This window comes from Natator depressus, chromosome 13 (genome assembly GCF_965152275.1).
Source record: "Natator depressus isolate rNatDep1 chromosome 13, rNatDep2.hap1, whole genome shotgun sequence".
NCBI lineage: Eukaryota > Metazoa > Chordata > Testudines > Cheloniidae > Natator > Natator depressus.
In genome coordinates, this window is record NC_134246.1 from 30,639,592 (window position 1) to 30,659,787 (window position 20,196).

The 20,196-nt window shown below is 40.5% G+C and overlaps 1 protein-coding gene across 7 annotated transcripts in view; it reads right to left on the reverse strand.

Annotated features, from left to right (window-relative positions):
• The window catches only part of PHF20 (PHD finger protein 20), a 176,293-nt gene that overhangs the window by 25,000 nt on the left and 131,097 nt on the right, over positions 1 to 20,196 (reverse strand). For 4 of the 7 annotated variants that reach the window (XM_074970388.1, XM_074970386.1, XM_074970385.1 and 1 more), the window contains 2 exons: positions 15,151 to 15,315; positions 8,386 to 8,561 (listed from right to left, as the gene is read on the reverse strand). In XM_074970388.1, coding sequence (XP_074826489.1) covers positions 8,386 to 8,561; positions 15,151 to 15,315 — 341 coding nt within the window. The remainder of the gene's footprint in view (positions 1 to 8,385; positions 8,562 to 15,150; positions 15,316 to 20,196) is intronic. The other 3 variants (XM_074970384.1, XM_074970389.1, XM_074970387.1) reach the window with 1 other exon arrangement.

Sequence of the window (20,196 nt, forward strand, 5' to 3'; positions counted from 1 at the left end):
TTGTAGCTGCATTTTGTGTTTGTCTTTTTTTTTTAAACCATGAAAAGTACCCAACTGCAATTTCCAAACAGCTCCTAGAAGTTACCACTAGTCCCATTTACACAGTCTAAAACGGGGTACAAAGAACCTTACAGATAAATAAGATAACAAAGTCTCTCCTCTAAGGCGTTTCTAAGTTTGATAATGAAAAAGATGGTGGAAGTGGGACAAAACTGCACGAGGGAACATTATTTACAGGACTGTGTTATGGCTCTATCTTCTTTTACATAAACCTGTTACAGAGAGAGGCCTGAGAGGAAAAAACCCTTCCTGACTCTCCCTTATTCCCTGCGTGGCTCTCTGCACAGGCTGTACTGACAGGAACAAAGGTGTTTTTCGATCAAATTAGCTCAACCTAATAGTTACAAAATGGCCAGCTCAAACAACCTTAAAAGTATTAAACTGTACCTACAAGGGCATGAATTGGCTAACTCAACTGAGAAACATGTTTATTGTCCCTAGGGCCACAGAGATTGTTTAGACTAGAGTTTGGGCCCTGTTTTGAGAGAACTGATTCCCAATTAACTCAAGTTATCCTTTTATAAATGTAAACTTAGACACTACACAAATGCCTGTAGTTAACTCCTGCAGTAAAAAACTCTAGTCTAGACATATCCTTTGGGACATATCTTCCATCTATAGGGAGAACACATGACTGCAAAGTACATTAGAAAGCACCAACAGATTCTGAACACCCAGGTTCATGGTTAGATCCAGTGACCTTGGGGCAGAGACAGAGAAGACCATGGAAAGGGGGTGGGGGGGGGGGAGAGCACAACACGAAAGGCGGAGAGGGACATGTGGAAGAAGAGAGACTCTCGCCCCCTGCCCCACAAATAGACTGCAAGATCCATGTACCATGTCTCCAAGGAGGCTGGGATTAAGGAGAGCCTCTCCCAAAAAATGGGGAGAGGAGAAGAGGAGGCATTCCGTCACCCTACGAACTGGAGGGGAAGAGTGGTGCAAAAAATAGGAAGGAGACAGGCCAGTCAAGAAGGATGGGGTGGAAGTAGCCCCTCTTACCACCACTAAGACAATGGTGGTAAAATGGGCAATAGAAAGATCAGTCGAGAAGAAAAGACTCTCCATCCAAAAAAAGAAAAGGCAGGTACCCCTTCCAAAACAGGTCTCCCCAATAAGGGAAGGGAAGAGGAGGCAGAGAAATCCTGCCAAGGGAGGGGCCAGAGGAAAACCCAAGGGAAAGAATGAGTTAATGGGAGGAGGGAAAGCAAGCAGAGGAAAAAGGAAGCCAGCCGAGGATGTGTCAAGAACAAAGAGGAGAACTCCAGGCCCTGTCTAAACTAGCACTTTTGTAAAATTCCCCATGGCTGCACAACAGCGGAGCTGCACCAGTGAGAGATTTTAGGGAATGTGCTAGTGTAGACTGGGTCCACAAGGGGAAAGGGCAGAAAAGTAAAAGGGTGCTGTCAAACTGAAACCCACTCTGCTTTAAAGCATGATTTAAAAATAGTGCCAAGGCACTATTACACTGGGCAACAAACGAGCTGACAGAACAGTATTTTCCTCCAATTTTTCAATTCTAATAATCTCAAGGATTACTGGTAGCAATCACACACAAAACATGTTCAGATAGAAGTGGTTTTTAGTTTATACATCTTTAACTGGATGTAAAGCGGACACTGAAAAAGCAAAAAGAAAGATTAGTGAGTACAAAAGGAAGCAAAAGTCAAGGAAAACTAGAAAGATCAGGACAAATAAAAAGGAAAGAAGTCTGTTACTTTTGTTTCAAAGTTTTACAGCAAGTTTATAGAAATGAAACAAAAATACACACAGACATTCAGTTTGAGTTAATATACTGAATCAGGAGATATCAAAGCATGGGACTGTGGAATGAGGAAGACTGGGGAGACTCTCATAAGTCCATTATCACTGTATAAGGGGCAAGGGAAAACCTGTTTTGGTTTTAGATGTTGACCTCCTGACGTTTTGAAAATACATGTGTGCAACAGAGATAAATGAGAAATACGCAAAGCATAATTTGCCACACAGGCAAAATACCCAACTACAGAATTCAAGACAGCTGTTTTAACTAAAGTGAATGTTTTGAAATGTCTTCTAAAATGCGGAAAGTTGCCCCAGACACTTCAGAGCATTCCATGGAAGGACACGATGCTCATCACCCCTTTTTAACTGTCTGTCTAGTGCTTCCCACTTTTGCTTCCTGGCTACAGACCCACTGTAACAGGTGAGAGGAAGCAGACTGAGCCAGAGTATAGATTAGTAATGGAAAGTGAGCTAAAATAAGGAGCTAGAAATTTTGAAGGAGGAGAAAAGGTGGACAAGGGGGGGAAGAGAACAAAAGGGCTAAAAAAAACCAAACAAATTAATTATATATACAAAGAAGGTGAGGAGTGAATTTCCCCAAGCTGGTATGTGGAGCAGCTCCATATCTTCCAGAATTAAAACAAAACATAAAATTAAACTAAAAGAAAGACGCACAACCCCCACAAAATAAAACAACAATAATAATAATAAAAAAATTCAGGAACTAAACCCAGAAGAGATTATGCAGACTTGCTCTATTTGGGACAAATTGTTGTCCAGACCTTACCTTGGGGATGTCGGCCCCAGGAGAAAGTCTCATTCCCCTCCAATAAAAGGGTGATCAATGTAGAAACTGAATTGCTGCCTATATAGCTCTAATAGCAAAACCCTATGGCCCCTCCAGAGTTAAGCAGAGACCAGGATGAAGCCTCAGTGACAATCTGACACAGGTCCATATTTAAATAAGGTTTTGTTTCAGTTCTAGTACTATTAACTTAGTAATTCTTGCTATACAAACGTATTATTTCAATGCAAAACACATGTACGTACCTTTCTGTAACTATTGTTTTCAGACACAAATGGTTAAAAATTTTATACTATATAAAACTGTACATGGTATAGTTGAAACTTTAACATTCTGCACTTCCTGTTACTGGGCCCAATCCTGCTCCAACTGAAATCAGTGGGAGGTTTATTGTCAGCTTTTAAGGGAGCTGCACCAGACCCTTTGTTATTTGAACTGTGCCAATATTAGAATTGCATTCAATTTTTGTATGTAATCTTTTTATAAAGAAAACTGAAGACATTTTCCATGCTTAATGACACTGAACTTCTTAGAGATGACCAGAGTGGGGAAGAGAATCTTACTTACTTGTAATTCTGCCTTTTTGTAGATAAGATCTCACAGGAGTCCCACTCACAGATCTTGCAGCCCCAGTGACAGTCATGCATAAACTGCTCTAGCTCTTATGTTTTTGATGCCTCAAGACACCTGTGCATTGACACAAGGGCTCCCTGGAATGTGTATGCTCCAACAAGCACCTCAGAGGTCCCAGAAAATTCTAGCCAGTTTCTTTCAGAGCAGTAAGAAAAGGCAGCATTTTGTCCCATTCTAACTGGCATTTAGAGTGCCCACATTTAAAAAAACAGAAGTCAGCAATTCCTCCAGGAATGGGCAAATCTCCAAATGACTGCTTTGAGGGCAGATACAGGAGACACCTCAAATCTGAGCTTCCAAATTCTGAGGTAAGGTAGAGGTCTGAGTGCGAATCTTCTGTGTGTGTGTGTGTGTGTGGGGGGGGAGAATATCTTCAACAATGCAGATTTACAAGTAAGTAGTTTTTTCTTCTTCAAGGTTACCAACTGCACAGGATTTTCACTCTTCAAGAGTGGCTTGGGGGATGACTCAAATAAAAATAATTAGAACGCTCCAAGAAGCAGTGTCAAAAAGAGGCTGGTACCCAATAAAGAAGAAGTCTCTCCCCTCTTCCCCCACCCCTCATACCTCAATAGGATAATGAAAAACATACATAAACAGCATCCAAGAATGCACCCTTCTAAAACAGAAACTTTCAAAAGCTGGCCGACTCAAATAGGAGAAGTCTCAGTATGTGAATACAGAGATGGAGAAATACAAATCCATATAAAGAAAAGGAGTACTTGTGGTACCTAAGAGACTAACAAATTTATTTGAGCATAAGCTTTCGTGAGCTACAGCTCACTTCATTGGATGCATTCAGTGAAACAAATCCATATGTATTCTTCTGTTATACAATTCCCCTGACAAGACAAGCATAGAGAGTCTAGGCAATTACTTAAACAACTAAGCGTTTCTACCAAACTAAGATTTGATGTCCTAGTCAATTTTAATTACAATGTAGGCAATGTAGCTAAGAAAATAACCCAACGCCACCTAGATGTCACAACCACCATGGACTTCTTCAAATTGCAGCAATTCCCATAACAAAGCCAGCCATGCACGAGACCCCTTCATCCATGCCTTTGGGCACGTCTCTGAAGTATAGACAGCTTCACTCTCCTGGACAGACAACCCCCTCCTCCTGACAGCCAGCCAGAGCAATCCACCATCACTATTTTTGTGAACCAACAAAATTAGTTCAACCCTAAAAGCTCTTGGCCCCTCCTGCCCCCCAAAAAACCTTCCAGAAGACCCTGTAATAGAGACATCCAAAACGAAGAAGACAGACACCGAGCTACCACCATATGTGGGTGGTCCCTTGTGTTTTGCAATAATAGAATTTACCATAGAAATCCACCCCTTGCCAGAAAATTGTACTCCAGCATCTAAATTTTAATTTCTAATCAAGTTATACTTCTAGCCCTCACATCTATGAAATAGGAGAGCAGTTTAACTGAAGAAATTATATTTTCCTGAGTCTGCAGATAGCCTGAAACAATAGCATAGAGAGATGTGAACTTTCCCAATTCATCTCTATAGGGCATTAAGTCTGACATCTAAGCCTGATAATCACAAATATTACTATTTCACTGCTGATCATTTTAGGACAACCCCAAAGCTAATTAAGTGTATATCACTCCCAACAACTTCCTGCATGTTCCAAGTACTATTTGTGCCTATGCAGCTGCTACAACACCAGTTCCCCACCCCAATAACTACTACCATGGAAAACGTTATCAATATAAAAATCTGCTGCAAATCAAAGACTGAAAATATGGTAACATAAAAAACAATATTAAAATAAAAATACATGCTACTGTACTGATTACATTATTCAATTTCATATTACATTTGTAATAACAGAAAGGTAACTCAGGAGCTATAATTTTTAAAGTATATTATGTCTATATATATTCCAGTTTATGGGAGACGCAGCCTTGGCATTGCTGAGCTTTAGGAACGTTTTAGAAAGAAACCCTTACTGGGACTGCACAAGTACCCTCTAGTGGTGCCTAATTTTACAGCAGAAATTAAAAAATAATGGTAATTTATAATCAACAAGAGGGTAATATGATGAGATGGCAGACAAATACACTTCCGCTGAATACAAGGAGAGACTGAAAAATGTTAACTACAGTAAGAAGTCTAAGTTGAATAATATGAAAACAGATTGCAGAGAATTAAGAACAGTCTCTAATTGTAAAGACGCGAGAAATTCACAACCTAGGGATATTTAAAAGGCAGGCAGCCAGTTCCCCTCAAAGCTTCCAACAGACAGCATCTGATTTCTTCTTTTTTCCTCCTATGTCCCAGACTGGTTTCCTGCAAGGTTAATGAGACTCAGCTACTTTTAAACCTGGCTCACTAATCCTCATGTCCCACGACATACAATGGCCATCACAGCTTCTTAAGGACTCCTAACCCCATGCAAGACCTATCCCAGAGAAACAGCTGTTGGCATAACAGGGTGAGGTGTATTTCTTTTCTGCCACTTCGAACTTGGGGAGAAAAGTCTGCAGTGTCTTCCATACTTTCTCAGGCAATTGATCTGAAATAAGATGCAAGGGCAAAGAAAGGGCTTCCAGTCAAGTTACCAGACAAGCTTGATTGTTGAGGACAGAAACTGATTCAAACCCAACTGTTTTAGCCAGCTGCTTTATACATCTGAGGCAACAGAGGGATACTGGATCCTCCGGAGCACAGTAACTGTCTTTCTGTTCCTCTGCTGCAGAGATGTATCCTGCCTCTGAAGAATTCTCCCCAGCAAATACTTATCCCCACTCAACCTCTTGCATTGATGAGGGTAATGCAGGATTTGTCACTGCTCTGCAAGTAATGTCAGCTGAACCAAGATATTTCATACAAGGTTATTTCAGAGTGTTAGACCAGCTTGCCTTGCACAGATGAATACTACTTCTAGGGCACATATATTGACGCTGGAATAAACGGTGGTCCCATACCACCAAGTGCTCTGACAGACTTAGGTGTTGAATATGGTGCCATTATGACACTATATGACTAACCTGAAACACTTGAGTATTTCCACCAACATGCACTGCTGCCATCAAGTTTCTCCAAATGCTGCTCCCTACTTGGATTGGGGTATCTGGCGCCTTTGAGTTGGGAAGCTTGGAGTCAAAGGTGATGCACCAAAGGAGAGCTAGCTCTCTCTCAGAGCTTCCTGAACTGCATTTTTCATTAGATGAGTTGGAGCTCAGCCACTGACTTGGCACACGAATGCACCAAGGGTATCAAATCATCACTACTTTGGAGACCTCTGCTTCAAAATGGATGGTTCAGATTGCTTTGATACAGCTAGTAAAGCAGATCTGCTAGGTCTGTGTCAACAGAAACGGCAACAGGCCAGAATTATGGGCATCTGATGGCAGCCTCCAGGACTGATTCCAGATGATCCTTTCAAAGCATATACAACCCATATATCTAGTCACATTGACGCCAAGTTCCTCTCCCAGATGCAGAGCACACCAGCCATGCCTACCATTGAGATATTCCAACCACTGTAACACTTTTTCAAATTGTTGAGCTTCTTTACATCCTCCTTTTTGCAAGCAACAGAATTACAAAGTAGCAGTCAGAGATAATGACCAATCAACAAAGCACTACAAAATATAATATGAGATAAAAGACTATATTGGGTGCATTTATGAGCCAAAAGGTAGTGCAGACTTGACTTGAAGTCTTGCAACCAAGCCAAACTAACTAAAGGGGTTTGGGGATTCAAAAGTGAGCCAGGGAGCTTCAAAAACATTCCTAAAACTGACCATTTCCCAAAAAGGGAGCCAAGAGCCCGTTAACAACTGGTACTCCAGGCACAAAGTATCAGCAACCCAAACCACTCCACAGAACTGATTCAATTATTTTCACCACTAGCCAAAATTCAGAGAAATGATCAAAAGATACCAGGCAACTTGCCAAAAGAGCAGTGGTGAACAGAGCTGGAGCAACAACAGTTAAAATCAAAACATTGGCTGCCAGGTGCTTTTTTGCTGATTGAAGTTAGTAGGGAACTGGCTGCAATGGTCTGTAGTTGGTGCACATTCAGTAGGTAGAGCTCTCCTGACAACATACATATGCCTCAGAGAATCAAAGCACTTAAGAGCTAGGGGAGCTCCCTGAAGCCCCAAGTGTGGAATCTTGTGCGGATATTTATAGAGAAAGGGAAAGTTCCACATTTGCTGCTGCTATTGTGGGGCTGGAAACAGGTATTTTTACAAACTAGGTCGAAAGGAGAGTAGTATATCCAGATTGAATGGATGGATCTTCTAAAAAGTGAAAACTCAGAATGTGCAGATTATTACATAATGCATCAAGAATTTCAGGACCCACCCACACCCAAAAGAGCAGGTTTTATTTTTTAAAATAGACCACCATCAGATTTTTTCCTGCCCCAATGTTAAAAAATGTTTTTAGAGGATTTTACTAAGGCATTTAATAATATCCCTCATGTAAACTGAGTCAAGCACTAACTCACTGTACTTGTTCATCCTTTTGACTGGGCCAAATATGGTGAATGTATATTGTGATGAGGCAGGGCTTTTAAAATGAGCAGATAAATAGCTTCTGAGCACACTCAGAAGCTTGAGGAAGGTTTCAAATCAATTTCAACATTTTAATTTTAATATATTAACCTAGCAAAGACACTATCTTCAAAGAGAACTATGTCCATGACAAGTTAAAAACTTCAACCATTTTTGCTGTAGCTCTGTTTTTTTTTTTGTTTTTTTTTTTTTAAAAAGTGTTTTTGTAAAGAAGTAGGAACAATGTTTCCCCCCTCCCATTCACCCTTAATTCAAAAGTAACTGGAGATTTTACTCAAACTTTCAAAAAGGCAACATTAATGGTGATGGTCCTAATGAACTTACATAGAACATGAATTTCTGAGGTGAACTACCAAAGTATAATTTGTTCACCTGCTACAGTAGAACAGTTGCTTGCCCCTGCTAAACTAATCTTTTTTTCTTTTTCTTTTTTGAGATGCCAGAGCAGAGCAATGATACATTTCGTAAGGGATCCACTCTCACATATTCCTACATAGATTCTTCCACTGTTGGGCTTCAGATGACATCCTTTCCTGTATTTACATTTACTTCACTGCACATCCACAGTCTACAATCATATACCTGAATCATAAAGTCATTTTCTTCTTCCACTTCACAAATGCATCGAACAATCCCAAAGTCACTGTCTTCTTCATCGAATTCCTCATCGGGGTTAGTGGTTACGTCAATGTCCTGACTGCAGTCATCATCACTCCAAAGCAAACTATCTGTAGATGACTCACTCAAGGTATCTTCCTCTGTGTCAAAAAGTTAAATTGAATAAATCTGTCAGAGTGATTACAGGAAAAAGCCAAATGGGGTGGCCATTCTAAATTACTGTATATCTGGGGATATGCACTGCAGGCACTATAAAATATGTCAAAGCACCTGTGTTTAAAGTAACAGTACAGTATGCAGGGGTGAGGAATAGCTCAGTGGTTTGAGTATTAGCTTGCTAAACCCAGGGTTGTGAGTTCAATCCTTGAGGGGGCCATTTAGGGATCTGGGACAAAAATTGGGGCTTGCCCCTGCTTTGAGCAGGGGGTTAGACTAGATGACCTCCTGAGGTCCCCTCCAACCCTGATATTCTATGAGTAGTAGGCTTAGAATGTGTTGAATTTGTATATTATTAGTTAGCAAAATCATATCTGCTAATTAATAGCTACTCCAAAATACCTTTTGCCTTATCAAAACCTTCAGAATTCTTATTAAGATTTTAGTTCCCAAAATATATCTGAAAGTGTCTCAAAACAAAAACAAAGTCACAAGATTCCTTTCCCACTAAATGAGACCTGTTCCTACTTCTGTAGAAAAAGCAGAAGTCAGAACCACAATCTGGAAGAAAAGTATATTTGTTTCTGGAATGAGGAGTTCACATCTCTGAGATGGCCAATTCCATCCAGACAACTAACAAAAGATTGCATCTTCAAGGTCTGACTTTATTGAAACTGGGACGGATTTTGTGGTGCTATTCCCAGCTAGATGTAGGAATATCTAGAGGAACAAAAATTTATCTTCTTTGATGCCAAAGATTTTTTTCCCCTGTCATGTGTTGTTTTAAAATCCACTGATGTTCCTGTGGCAACATCTAAAAATTTAATAAGCTCTTTATCAATAACTCAATATTTACAGAGTTGTAACTGCTTTGATAATAGGAGATCAGTTACATATTTCAAAGCCACACCCTGTAGGAGGAGACAGTGCTGTAGAATATTGCACCACTGGGAGCCACTACCTGTCCAAAAGACACAATGTCTCCCAAGGATGGTCACTGTACTGCACAGTGACGGGGTACAGCATGCATCCCTACCACGCAGCTGGGCTGCTGTACCGCTTTAGTGAAGACACTCCTACACTGATAGGAAAGCTTCTCCTGTCAACATAGTTAAGGTATGGTATAACTATGTTGCTCAGAGGGATAGATTTTTCACATCCCTGAGTTACACAGTTATACAGATATAGGTCTGTAGTGCAGACCTAGTCCCAGTCCCCACACAGGGAATCAAGGAGTGGAAGGAAAGCTTTGAACTCGCTCTTTCTTGTGCATCGATACAAGTTTGTCAGAAGGTGGAGATGGATGGCAGGAGAGAGATCACTTGATCGTTACCTGTTAGGTTCACTCCCTCTGGGGCACCTGGCATTGGCCACTGTCGGTAGACAGGATACTGGGCTGGATGGACCTTTGGTCTGACCCAGTATGGCCATTCTTATGTTAAGTTGGGAACAAACCGAGCTCTTCATACATATTCAGTATCAGAAACAATGTTGATTTGTTTTAAATTTATAATGAATTAAAAAAATGCTAGGGTTAAGGCTGCCCAAGCAAACTTAACTCTGCCCTCTTTTGCATACAGTTTATAATTACATTAAAACATACTATTTAAACAAATACAATGAAACCAATACTATACAGCCCCAGATATATGACGTTGTAATTTCTTCATTTTATAGGGCTGTCAATTAATCAGTTAGCTCATGCGAAAAACTAAAAAAAAATTAATCAAATCGCAGTTTTAATCGCACTGTTAAACAGAATACAAACTGAAATTTATTAAATATTTTTGGATGTTTTTCTACATTTTAAGATATATTGATTTCAATTACAACACAGAATACAAAGTGTACAGTATTCACTTTATATGTAAAAACAATAAAACAGTATTTTTCAATTCACCTCATACAAGTACTGTAGTGCAATCTCTTTGTTGAGACAGTGCAACGTACAGATGTAGATTTTTTTTTTTTGTTACATATCTGCATTCAAACAAAACAATGTGCCTACAAGTCCACTCAGTCCTACTTCTTGTTCATACAATCACTAATACAAACAAGTTTGTTTACATTTACAGGAGATAATGATGCCTTCTTATTTACAATGTCACCTGAAAGTGAGAACAGGCGTTTGCATGGCATTTTTGTAGCAGGCATTGCAGGGTATATGCATACCAGATATGCCTTTCATATGCCCCTTCATGCTTGGGCCACCATTCCAGAGGACATGCTTCCATTCTGATGATGCTAAATGTGCTAATTAAATTTGTGACTGAACTCCTTGGGGGAGAACTGTATGTCTCCTGCTCTGTTCTACCCGCGTTCTATCATATATTTCATGTTATAGCAGGCTCAGATGATGACCCAGCACATGTTGTTTGTTTTAAGAACACTTTCATTTCAGATTTGACTAAATGCAAAGAAGGTACCAATGTGATATTTCTAAAGATAGCTGCAGCACTTGACCCAAGGTTTAAGAATCTGAAGTGCCTTCCAAAATAGGAGAGGGAAGACATGTGGAGCATGCTTTCAGAAGTCTTAAAAGAGCAACACTCTGATGCAGAAACTATAGAACTTGAACCACCAAAAAAGAAAATCAACCTTCTGCTGGTGGCATCTGACTCAGATGATGAAAATGAACATGCGTCCATCCGCAAGGCTTTGAATCGTTAATGAGCAGAACCCGTCATCAGCATGGACGCATGTCCTCTGGAATGGTGGTTGAAGCATGAAGGGACACATGAATCTTTAGCGTATCTGGCACATAAATATCTTGCAACATCAGCTACAACAGTGCCATACAAACACCTGTTCTCACTTTCTGGTGACACTGTAAACAAGAAACGGGCAGCATTATCTTCTGCAAATGTAAACAAACTTGTTTGTCTGAGCAATTGGCTGAACAAGAAGTAGGACTGATTTGACTTGTAGGCTCTGAAGTTTTACATTGTTTTATTTTTTAATGGAGTTTTTTTTGGTACATAATTGTACATTTGTACGTTCAACTTTCACAATAAAGAGATTGCACTACAGTACTTGTATAAGAAGAAGGCAGCATTATCTCCTGTAAATGTAAACAAACTTGTTTGTCTTAGTGATTGCCTGAACAAGTAGTAAGACTGAGTGTACTTGTAGGCATATTGTTTTGTTTGAGTGCAGATATGTAACAAAAAACAAAACAATCTACATTTGTAAGTTGCACTTTCACAACAAAGAGATTGCACTACCGTACTTGTACTGAAAAATACTATTTCTTTTGTTTTTTATAGTGCAAATATTTGTAATAAAAATATAAAGTAAGCAGTGTACACTTAGTATTGTGTTGAAATTGAAATCAATATATTTGAAAAGGTTGAAAAATCCAAAAATATTTAAATAAATGGTATTGCATTATTAACAGCACAATTAATCACTCGATTAATTGCAATTAATTTCTTTAATCATTTGACAGCCCTACTATTTTACTCACACTAAAATGTTTGTCAGAATGGTCCAACATCTTTAATTGACATTGATTTGTTTCTTCTCTCATTTAAGTATTCGAGTAACTTTTGTGTAGTATACATTTTTCTATTCAACCATCAGCACAGACTTTTAGATACAACTTGGGACTGAGGCAGTTAACTATAAAAGATAACTGCCAATTTAGGAAGCCTATACATGTCACCAAATTGTCACTATTCCTTCATGTGTTTTTCTAAATAAACTGTAGGTCGTGTAAGTATGACTTATGGACTGTCTGGCATATATGAAGAGTATGTATTATTATAAGCTGCTATACTTGTGCATCTACAGTTGCAAAAAAAAGTATGATACATCACATTGTTTGAGAAACAGTAGGTCATCAGGCAACTGAAGACGAACACAAAAGGGCACAGTCAGAATTGTGTGTGCAATCTTTATAATTCACCTCCCCCCCCCCTTTTTAAAGTAATTAATCACACATCCTTCATGTTTAAAACATGAATTTCCTGGACTTTTTTTTTTTTTGGGGGGGGGGGGGGGTTAGGTGGGTTTTTTTTTTTTAAATGGAAAAAAAGATGGAAAACTGAAGGAGCTTCACTCTTCAGGACTTCTGAATTGTGCTGGCTGGCAAAAAATTGTAAATAGCTTGTATAAATTCTACGATATGGAACTCTCTGGCAAGGACTCAGACCTACATAATATTGTGCACTCTGTCCCCAATCTAGCAAAGGACTTCAGCAAGTGCTCAATTTTAAGCATGTGAGCAGTACCCAAGACAGCAACAGAATGCCATGTATCACACCCCCCCACTCCCCTTTGGAGTACTGCAGATGAGGGGTTCCCTTCCGCACTCATCAGGAGTTAGGAAGCTAAGCAAGGAACCTAAAACCAGATTTTTAAAGGAATTTAGGGACATGGCTACTACTGATTTCAAATATTGGGGATGTTTATTTTACTACCTCTCCTCATATTCAAAAATGATTGAAATGTTTTTGCTCAAAATTTCCAAAAACGAAGAGTTGCTGTTGAGCAGAAAGCAAATCCGGCCTTCAGCCTGAAACTTCAAAGTTCTGGAAAGATAAGAGTTATCGAAATGAGATTTAATGAGTAAACTGTTACACAACCTTAATAAAGTGGCCACTGCTGCTCTGTTATTTCCTGATATTTCAGCAAGCTATTATCTTGCTAATTACTTTGAGTTATCCTCCTAACTGACTTTTGTCAGACACACATATGTAGAGTGGTATATCTGGAGTTATTCTCAACCCACTCCCAGATTCATCACTCTTTATATATTTATCTTTTTTACTTCCAGCTCTTCCTAAAAATTTGTGAAAGCCAAAACTTTGTGGCTGTTTTTGAGGCTAGAGAGAAGAAAATGCTTCAACTCCATTTTTTGTTTGATGATTAGTATTCTGTACTTTGTCTAGTGCTTGTCTAGGTAGACAGTTATATCTAGAATAAGGAACGAAGGCTATGGCTACACTACAGCTCAAGTCGGCGTAAGTTATGTTGCTCAGGGGTGTGAATTAGCCACTCCCAAGCGACCTAACTTATGCAACTAGCGCTGGTGTGGATGGTGCTATGTCAGCAGGAGAGCTTCTCACACTGACATAGCTACCGCCGCTCACTGGGAGTGGATCAATTAAGTCGAAGGGACAGCTCTCTCCCCCATTTGTTTAGAGTGGCTACACAGAGAGATTACAGTGGCGCAGCTGTGCTGTTGTAAGATCTCTAGTGTAGCCAGAGCCTAAATCACACACACCTGAGCAACATAGTTAAGCCAACCTAATCCTTGGTGTAGACAGTTCTAGCCTGACAGAAGAATTCTTCCGTCAACCTAGCTACCACCTCCCTCAGGGAGAGGGATTACTTACACCAACAGGAGAACTTTCCCATCAGTGCAGGTAGCGCCTCCACTGAAGCGCTGCTGCAGCATTTCAAGCATAGGCAAGCCCTGAATCAAAGTGAAGGCAGTACTTTCATAGCGGAACAACTGGCAGTGAATATTTTAGTTGGTGGAACTGGGCATTTGATTCTAGACCAAGAACACATGGAAAGCTGAGTAAGGCATTAATGCTCCACTCGACTCATTAAGACAACATTTTAATTCATCAAAAGAACTCAATTCAGTCAATTCTATTACTAACTAGGCCTCATGACATTTTGTGAAAGACATCAACACACACTAATAGCTCTCTTTAATATCATGGGATTAATCTTCAGATATCAAACACAAGGACACAAACATTTAAATTAAAAAGGAAAACTTTGCAATCACCTGCTGGTACATGTTCTAAGAAACTTAGCAAATTACTATTTATTATTAATTTAAAATTTTGCTCACCTTATGAGATATAGCGGACACTATTTTCTAGAAATCTCCAGTCTCAGGCACATGAAATGCATGTGTATACCAGTTGAGGAATACACACAGGGACAAGTACTTGAAGAACCACCATGATTTACAACCATCTATGAACACCTTCTACTGATGTACTTATAGCACATACTACTCTGTATACCACATATTTATAAACATCTATCAATCATTTATTAGTTTTATGAGCTACTTATAAATAGAAACTTAACAGAATGTATTTACCAAAGGCAACTTCTGCTGTAAACCACATACTGTGTTACGAAAAAAAAACAAAAGGTGACCAGGAGAGACTGAGAGACAGTTGAGTATACACTCAATAGTAGCAACATATTTTGCTATGTTGCTGCTAAGTGGCTGCTGCTGTTAAGGGTAGTGTCGACCATTCACAATAGGAAAAGTGTTCCCAGGGGAAATGCTGCTCATAAGCGGCGACTGCTCTTAGAAGGGGTTGCTGCAAACAAGCGTCTACTGTACTTTAAAAGAACCATTATGGAGTGAAACAGAAAAAAAGCCAAGCAGCAGTGTGTAACCTAGGCAAGTGAATGGGGTTTAGCTTCTTCAGGATGACAGGGACGTGTAAACAAAACACACCTGAACTGTATAAATGAATTTGCACCACTAATGCTGCTTAAATCCATCTGCCATGACACACTACACATTTCCCTTTTACTCACATTTACTACTACTTACACACGAAGCTATCAAGCCACAAATGATATCCATCTTACCATTTACTTTCACTCTGTCTCTGTGATGCCCAGAATCAGAGACATGTAACGGTGTACTTAGGTGGGGATAAGATCTATTTGAAGAATTATATCTCGTGGTGATGAGTGATTTTGGGGGGGAAAGCTCCTGGGAAATGTCAATGTTTTCTTCACTGCCAGGGTATTCTGTAAAATTATAAATATGTTAGTACTGGGGGAAAAAAACCAAAAAACACTAACGTGGGGATCTATAAGTTGGGCATTTAGAAATACTAACAGCATTACTGTCCTGTCCTCCTGGAGTGGAACAATGGTGGTTTCCAGGGTGGAGGGCAGGCAAAAGGGGGGTGGAGAGGTAGCCTTTGGACTCTGCCTGATGTATAGGAGGGGAGACTACTTAAAGATGTTGTTGCATGGGCTCTGATGCCAACTAAAGATTAAAGGGACACTGGACACTTTAAATGTAGTTATTTAAAAAATGAGTGAAAACTAGTTTCAGATACTACAACTACACAGACTTTTTGATCCTCTTCTGGGTTTTAAAATTAACATCTTACACACGCCCTTTATAACAATCCTTCAGTTCCTCTCTGCCTCCAGAAACCTCTTTTTTAAGCTGGGCTCCAAAGCAGAGGAGAAGAAGGGGGGTCACTGTGGGTCTGTAAAGGCAAACAAGACCTGAGGAAACCCAAAACCCAGCAAATAACTGACAGAAAATAGCCCAAGGCTACAAAAGTTAAATCAATACTACGTTCAGCTATCTAAACCACTTAATTTTTACTTGTGTTATGGTATGCCTAGAGGTCCCAACTGGGATAAGACCACCACTGTGCTAGGCATTGTGCAGACACATTAGGTACGTGTACACTGTGATAAAAAACCCACGGCACCAAGTCTCAGAGCCTGGGTCAGCTAACTCAGGTGTGCAGGGCTCAGGCTGCAGGGCTATAAAATTTCAGGGCAGACGTTTGTTTGGGCTCAGGATAAAGCTCGGGCTATGAGATCCCATGAATGGGGAGGGTCTCAGAGTCCAGGCTTCAGCCGCAAATTCACACCGCAATTTTATAACCCCACAACCCAAGCCCCATGAGCTCAAGTCAGCTGACCCAAGCCAGCCATGGCTGTGCTGCGGGTCTTTTACTGCAGTGCAGATGTACCCATAGAGACAACCCCTGACCCTGCAAGAGCTTACAGGTCTAAACAGACAAGACCTGCTCTAACCACCAGACCATGCTATATGCTATAGTATATATACACACTATGTATTATATGAAAACGAAAGCAATAGAGAGAAGGAGAAGTTCTGTGGCTAGACAGACAGGAACAGAGGAGTGATGGGTTTATACACTCAATCCACGGAATGTTTGGGAGACTGCGCACACATTCTAACTGCCAGCTATTGCTCAAAAAGATGATCTGCGACTGCATGACTAGGCTGTGAATCCTACAGTAGACTTCTTTGTGGGAATGTTAAAGAAGAAATGAAACAAAAAACAAAAACCAAAACACACTGCCCCCCCAAGAATTTGAGATTACTGGGAACAAAGGAAGGTAAAAACACATTAAGGCAAGTATGATTTTGTTGGTTGACTGTGTTCCTGCAAAAATTTATTCCGAATATTTGTGATAAGATGGTTTTGTGATTAGAGATCACTGTTATCTTTGATTGCTTCCATACAGTTTGTGCTGTTTAAAGAAAGTCTATGAGCTATTTAATTAAGACAGTCATGAATGAAGGAGAGAAAAAAAGAAAGTTGCATATGAGAGAATATATCCAAAATAAATATAATATCAGGGGTCAGTTTAGGGTGGTTCAGCAAGCCAGTACTTCTCCCAAGTGGATATGTTTGAGCTTCAGAATCAAAGCTTTTTATTAATAAAAAGTTACTAGCCCTTATGGTTGTGAAGAAAACATTCAAAATGTCAACTGGATATAAACTAATGCAGTGACATCTGCCTGAGACTGAAGACAGCCTGAAAAGACTGGTTACTTACCCTACAGTAACTGGTTCTTGAATATGTTGTAAACAGCATGGATCCCACCATTGCACGTGTGCCTCAGGCATGCACAATCAGATTCTTTTGAATAGCAGTGCTCACTGGGGCTGTGCATGCACGCTGTTCCTCCTCATGCTCCTGTGTGATGGACGAACGGGTGAAAAATATGCAACTCCCCCTTAGTTCCCTCACAACATGAAGCCCTACTAACAGGGTATTCTGAAAGGGAAGGTCCTGGGATCCACACTGACATCATCATCTTGAAGAACCAAAGTTACTGCTGAGTAAATAATCTTTCTTCTTTGAGTATGTGTCATTGTGGATTCCATTATATGTGACTGGCAAGGCATATCCTTTCTGGATGGTGGGATAGTGAGTATAAGCTGCATCAGTCCCACAAGGACTGCAGTACTGCTCTCCTGAATTTAGCATCTGCCCTGGCAGCTACATCCAATGGATAATGCTTGACAAAAGTTTGTGGGTTACTCCATATCACTGCCTTCTATATTTCAGAAATTGGCTCATTTCTGAAAGAGTGAGCACAGATGTTTAGTGGGAAAGGTACATCAGCTAATTGGTATCACAGTGAGACACACTGTTATCCATTTAGATATTCTTTGTGATGAGCTGGACTGGCCTTTGGAAATGTCCAATGTATGTCCCTTCATCTCTCCTGATGAAGTGGGGTTTTTGGAAAACAGACAGGTGGACCAATTCAAGTGGAATTCCAGACCAACCACCTTCAGATGAATGTGGGATGATAAGTTTCAGCACTACCATGTCCCTCTGAAATATCCTGTAAGGAGGGTCAGCCATAAATTCTTAATTCAGAGTACAGGCCATTTTATAATAAATTCCAGTTTAAGTGGGTCAGGACAAATTTGGCTTTGCCCCACCCAGCTATTTCTGTTTTGCATTTTGACACCTTCACAGTCAAACCTGCATCTTTGAGTCTTCACAACATAATACCCCACGTGATTTTTGTGGTCTTGCCAAGTGCTGCTAAAAATGGTGATAACATCAATATAAGCACATGCAAAATCTTGTAGCCTATGTAACACCTGGTTAACAAGCGTCTCTGAACTGTGTCTTCTGAAGTGATTAGTCCAAACAGTAACACTTTAAATTCATAAAAACCCAAATCAATTATGAAGGCAGGCTTTTCCTGTGCCTCATTGTCTACGGGATTTGCCAGTATCCTCTGGTAAGATGTAAAGTGCTCAGGAATTTAGCAACTGCCAACACGTCATCAGTCCTGAACATAAAATAAGGATCAAGTACTGAGACACCATTTTCTATAGCCAACACAATCTTATAGAACCCTCCTTTTTGGAGGACCATAACAAGAATATGTTACTCACCTTACAATAACTTGAGTTCTTCAGGATGGACAGGGATGGTGTCCCTAGCCTGTTTGCCAGAAGCTGGGAATGGACGACAGGGGATGGATCACTTGATGACGATCTATTCTGTTCATTCCCTCTGGGGCACCTGGCATTGGCTACTGTCAGAAAACAGGATACTGGGCTAGATGGACCTTTGGTCTGACCAGCATGGCCTTTTTGTGTTCAAGATGTCTTGTCCCTATGGGTGCTCCACCACAGGATGTGCACACGCTCAGGAGCTCTCAATTGGAAACTGAAAAATACTGTCCACAGGCCCACACCTGTGCAGAGTAGCACGTCATGCTTCAAACGAGGGCATAGAAGAGGTGTCATGTCTGGAAGTAGGTAAGATGGCACAATGCTTGGCAAAGGCATGTACAGAAGACCCATGAAGCAGTCCTGTAGATTTCTGCTATGGGAATATCCTTCAGTAGCGCTACAGACGTGGACTGAGCTCGAGTGGAATGTGCTGTTTTTCTGTGAGGAGGCTGCATCCCAGCGTTTTCCTAGCTGGTCCACATGCAACCCAAAATCCATTTAAGCAGCCTTTGTACGGAAATCGATTAGCACTTCAGCTTTTCTGCAAATGATATAAAAAGCCTGGGAAAGGCCCGAAGGTTTTAGTCCTGTCTATGTAGACAAGGACCTTTCTGACATCCAGTAAACTAAGGTTTGATTCCTCTTGGCATGCATGAGGTTTTAGGTAGAACACTAGAAGGTGAATCTCCTAGTTAATGTTATATTTCAATGAAACCTTTGGATAGCATGACTTTGTCCTTATAAAAGGTGGTGTATGGTGGGTCAGCCATGAGAGCTCCCAGCTCCCCCATTCATCTTGCTGAGGTGATGGCAATTAGGAACAAAGTCTTGAGGAAGAGCAAGTAGCCACTGGTTGGAAGGGGGGTTTCTTTAGGGCATTTAGAGCCAGACTGAGGTCCTATTGGGGAGCTGGATGTCAAACTGGAGGAACCAAGTGGGGTAATTCCTTGAGGAATCTGACTGATAAGGTGGACAAAGACTGAGAAGCCCCAAGATAGGTGAGTGGAAGACTTTGATGACAGTCAGAAGTACTCTGATAAAGCTTATTGAGACAATCCATGTTTTTAGTTCTAATAAGTAATTCAAGTTCAACGTCCAATGCTTGAAAAGATGGGAGGGAGCACCAGGATAGGATGCATTTCCACTTTTAGAGGTTAGTCTTTTGAGTGCTGGACTTTCTACTAGATAAGAGAACTGACTGAACTTTATCTGAAAAGGTTAGCTCCATGCTTGAGGGCCATTGAGGAGCCATGCTCTCAGATTCAGAAAGAACGGGTTTGCATGGATGACAGCCCCTGAGTGGTGTCAAGAAGTGCTTCATGACAGGAAGCCTGAGAAATATTACCTTCAAGAGGTGGATAAGATTTGAATACCACACCTGTCTTGGCGAAGCAGGTGCTAGGTGGATAGCTCTTGTTCATTCCTGGCGCAGCCTGAGAAGGCTCTTGAGGATTAGCAGTATAGATGGATAAGCGTAAAGGGTAGGGGACCGTAGCATTACCAGGGCAACCTTGACAAAGTTGTGTCTGTAACCCTCCTTGGAGCAGAACAGATATTTCATGTTAGTTAGGGTGATGTACTGGAGTTACTCCTGGTTGACCCAGGGTCTGGAAGATGCTGCAGAAGACAGTCTTTGAGGTCCCAG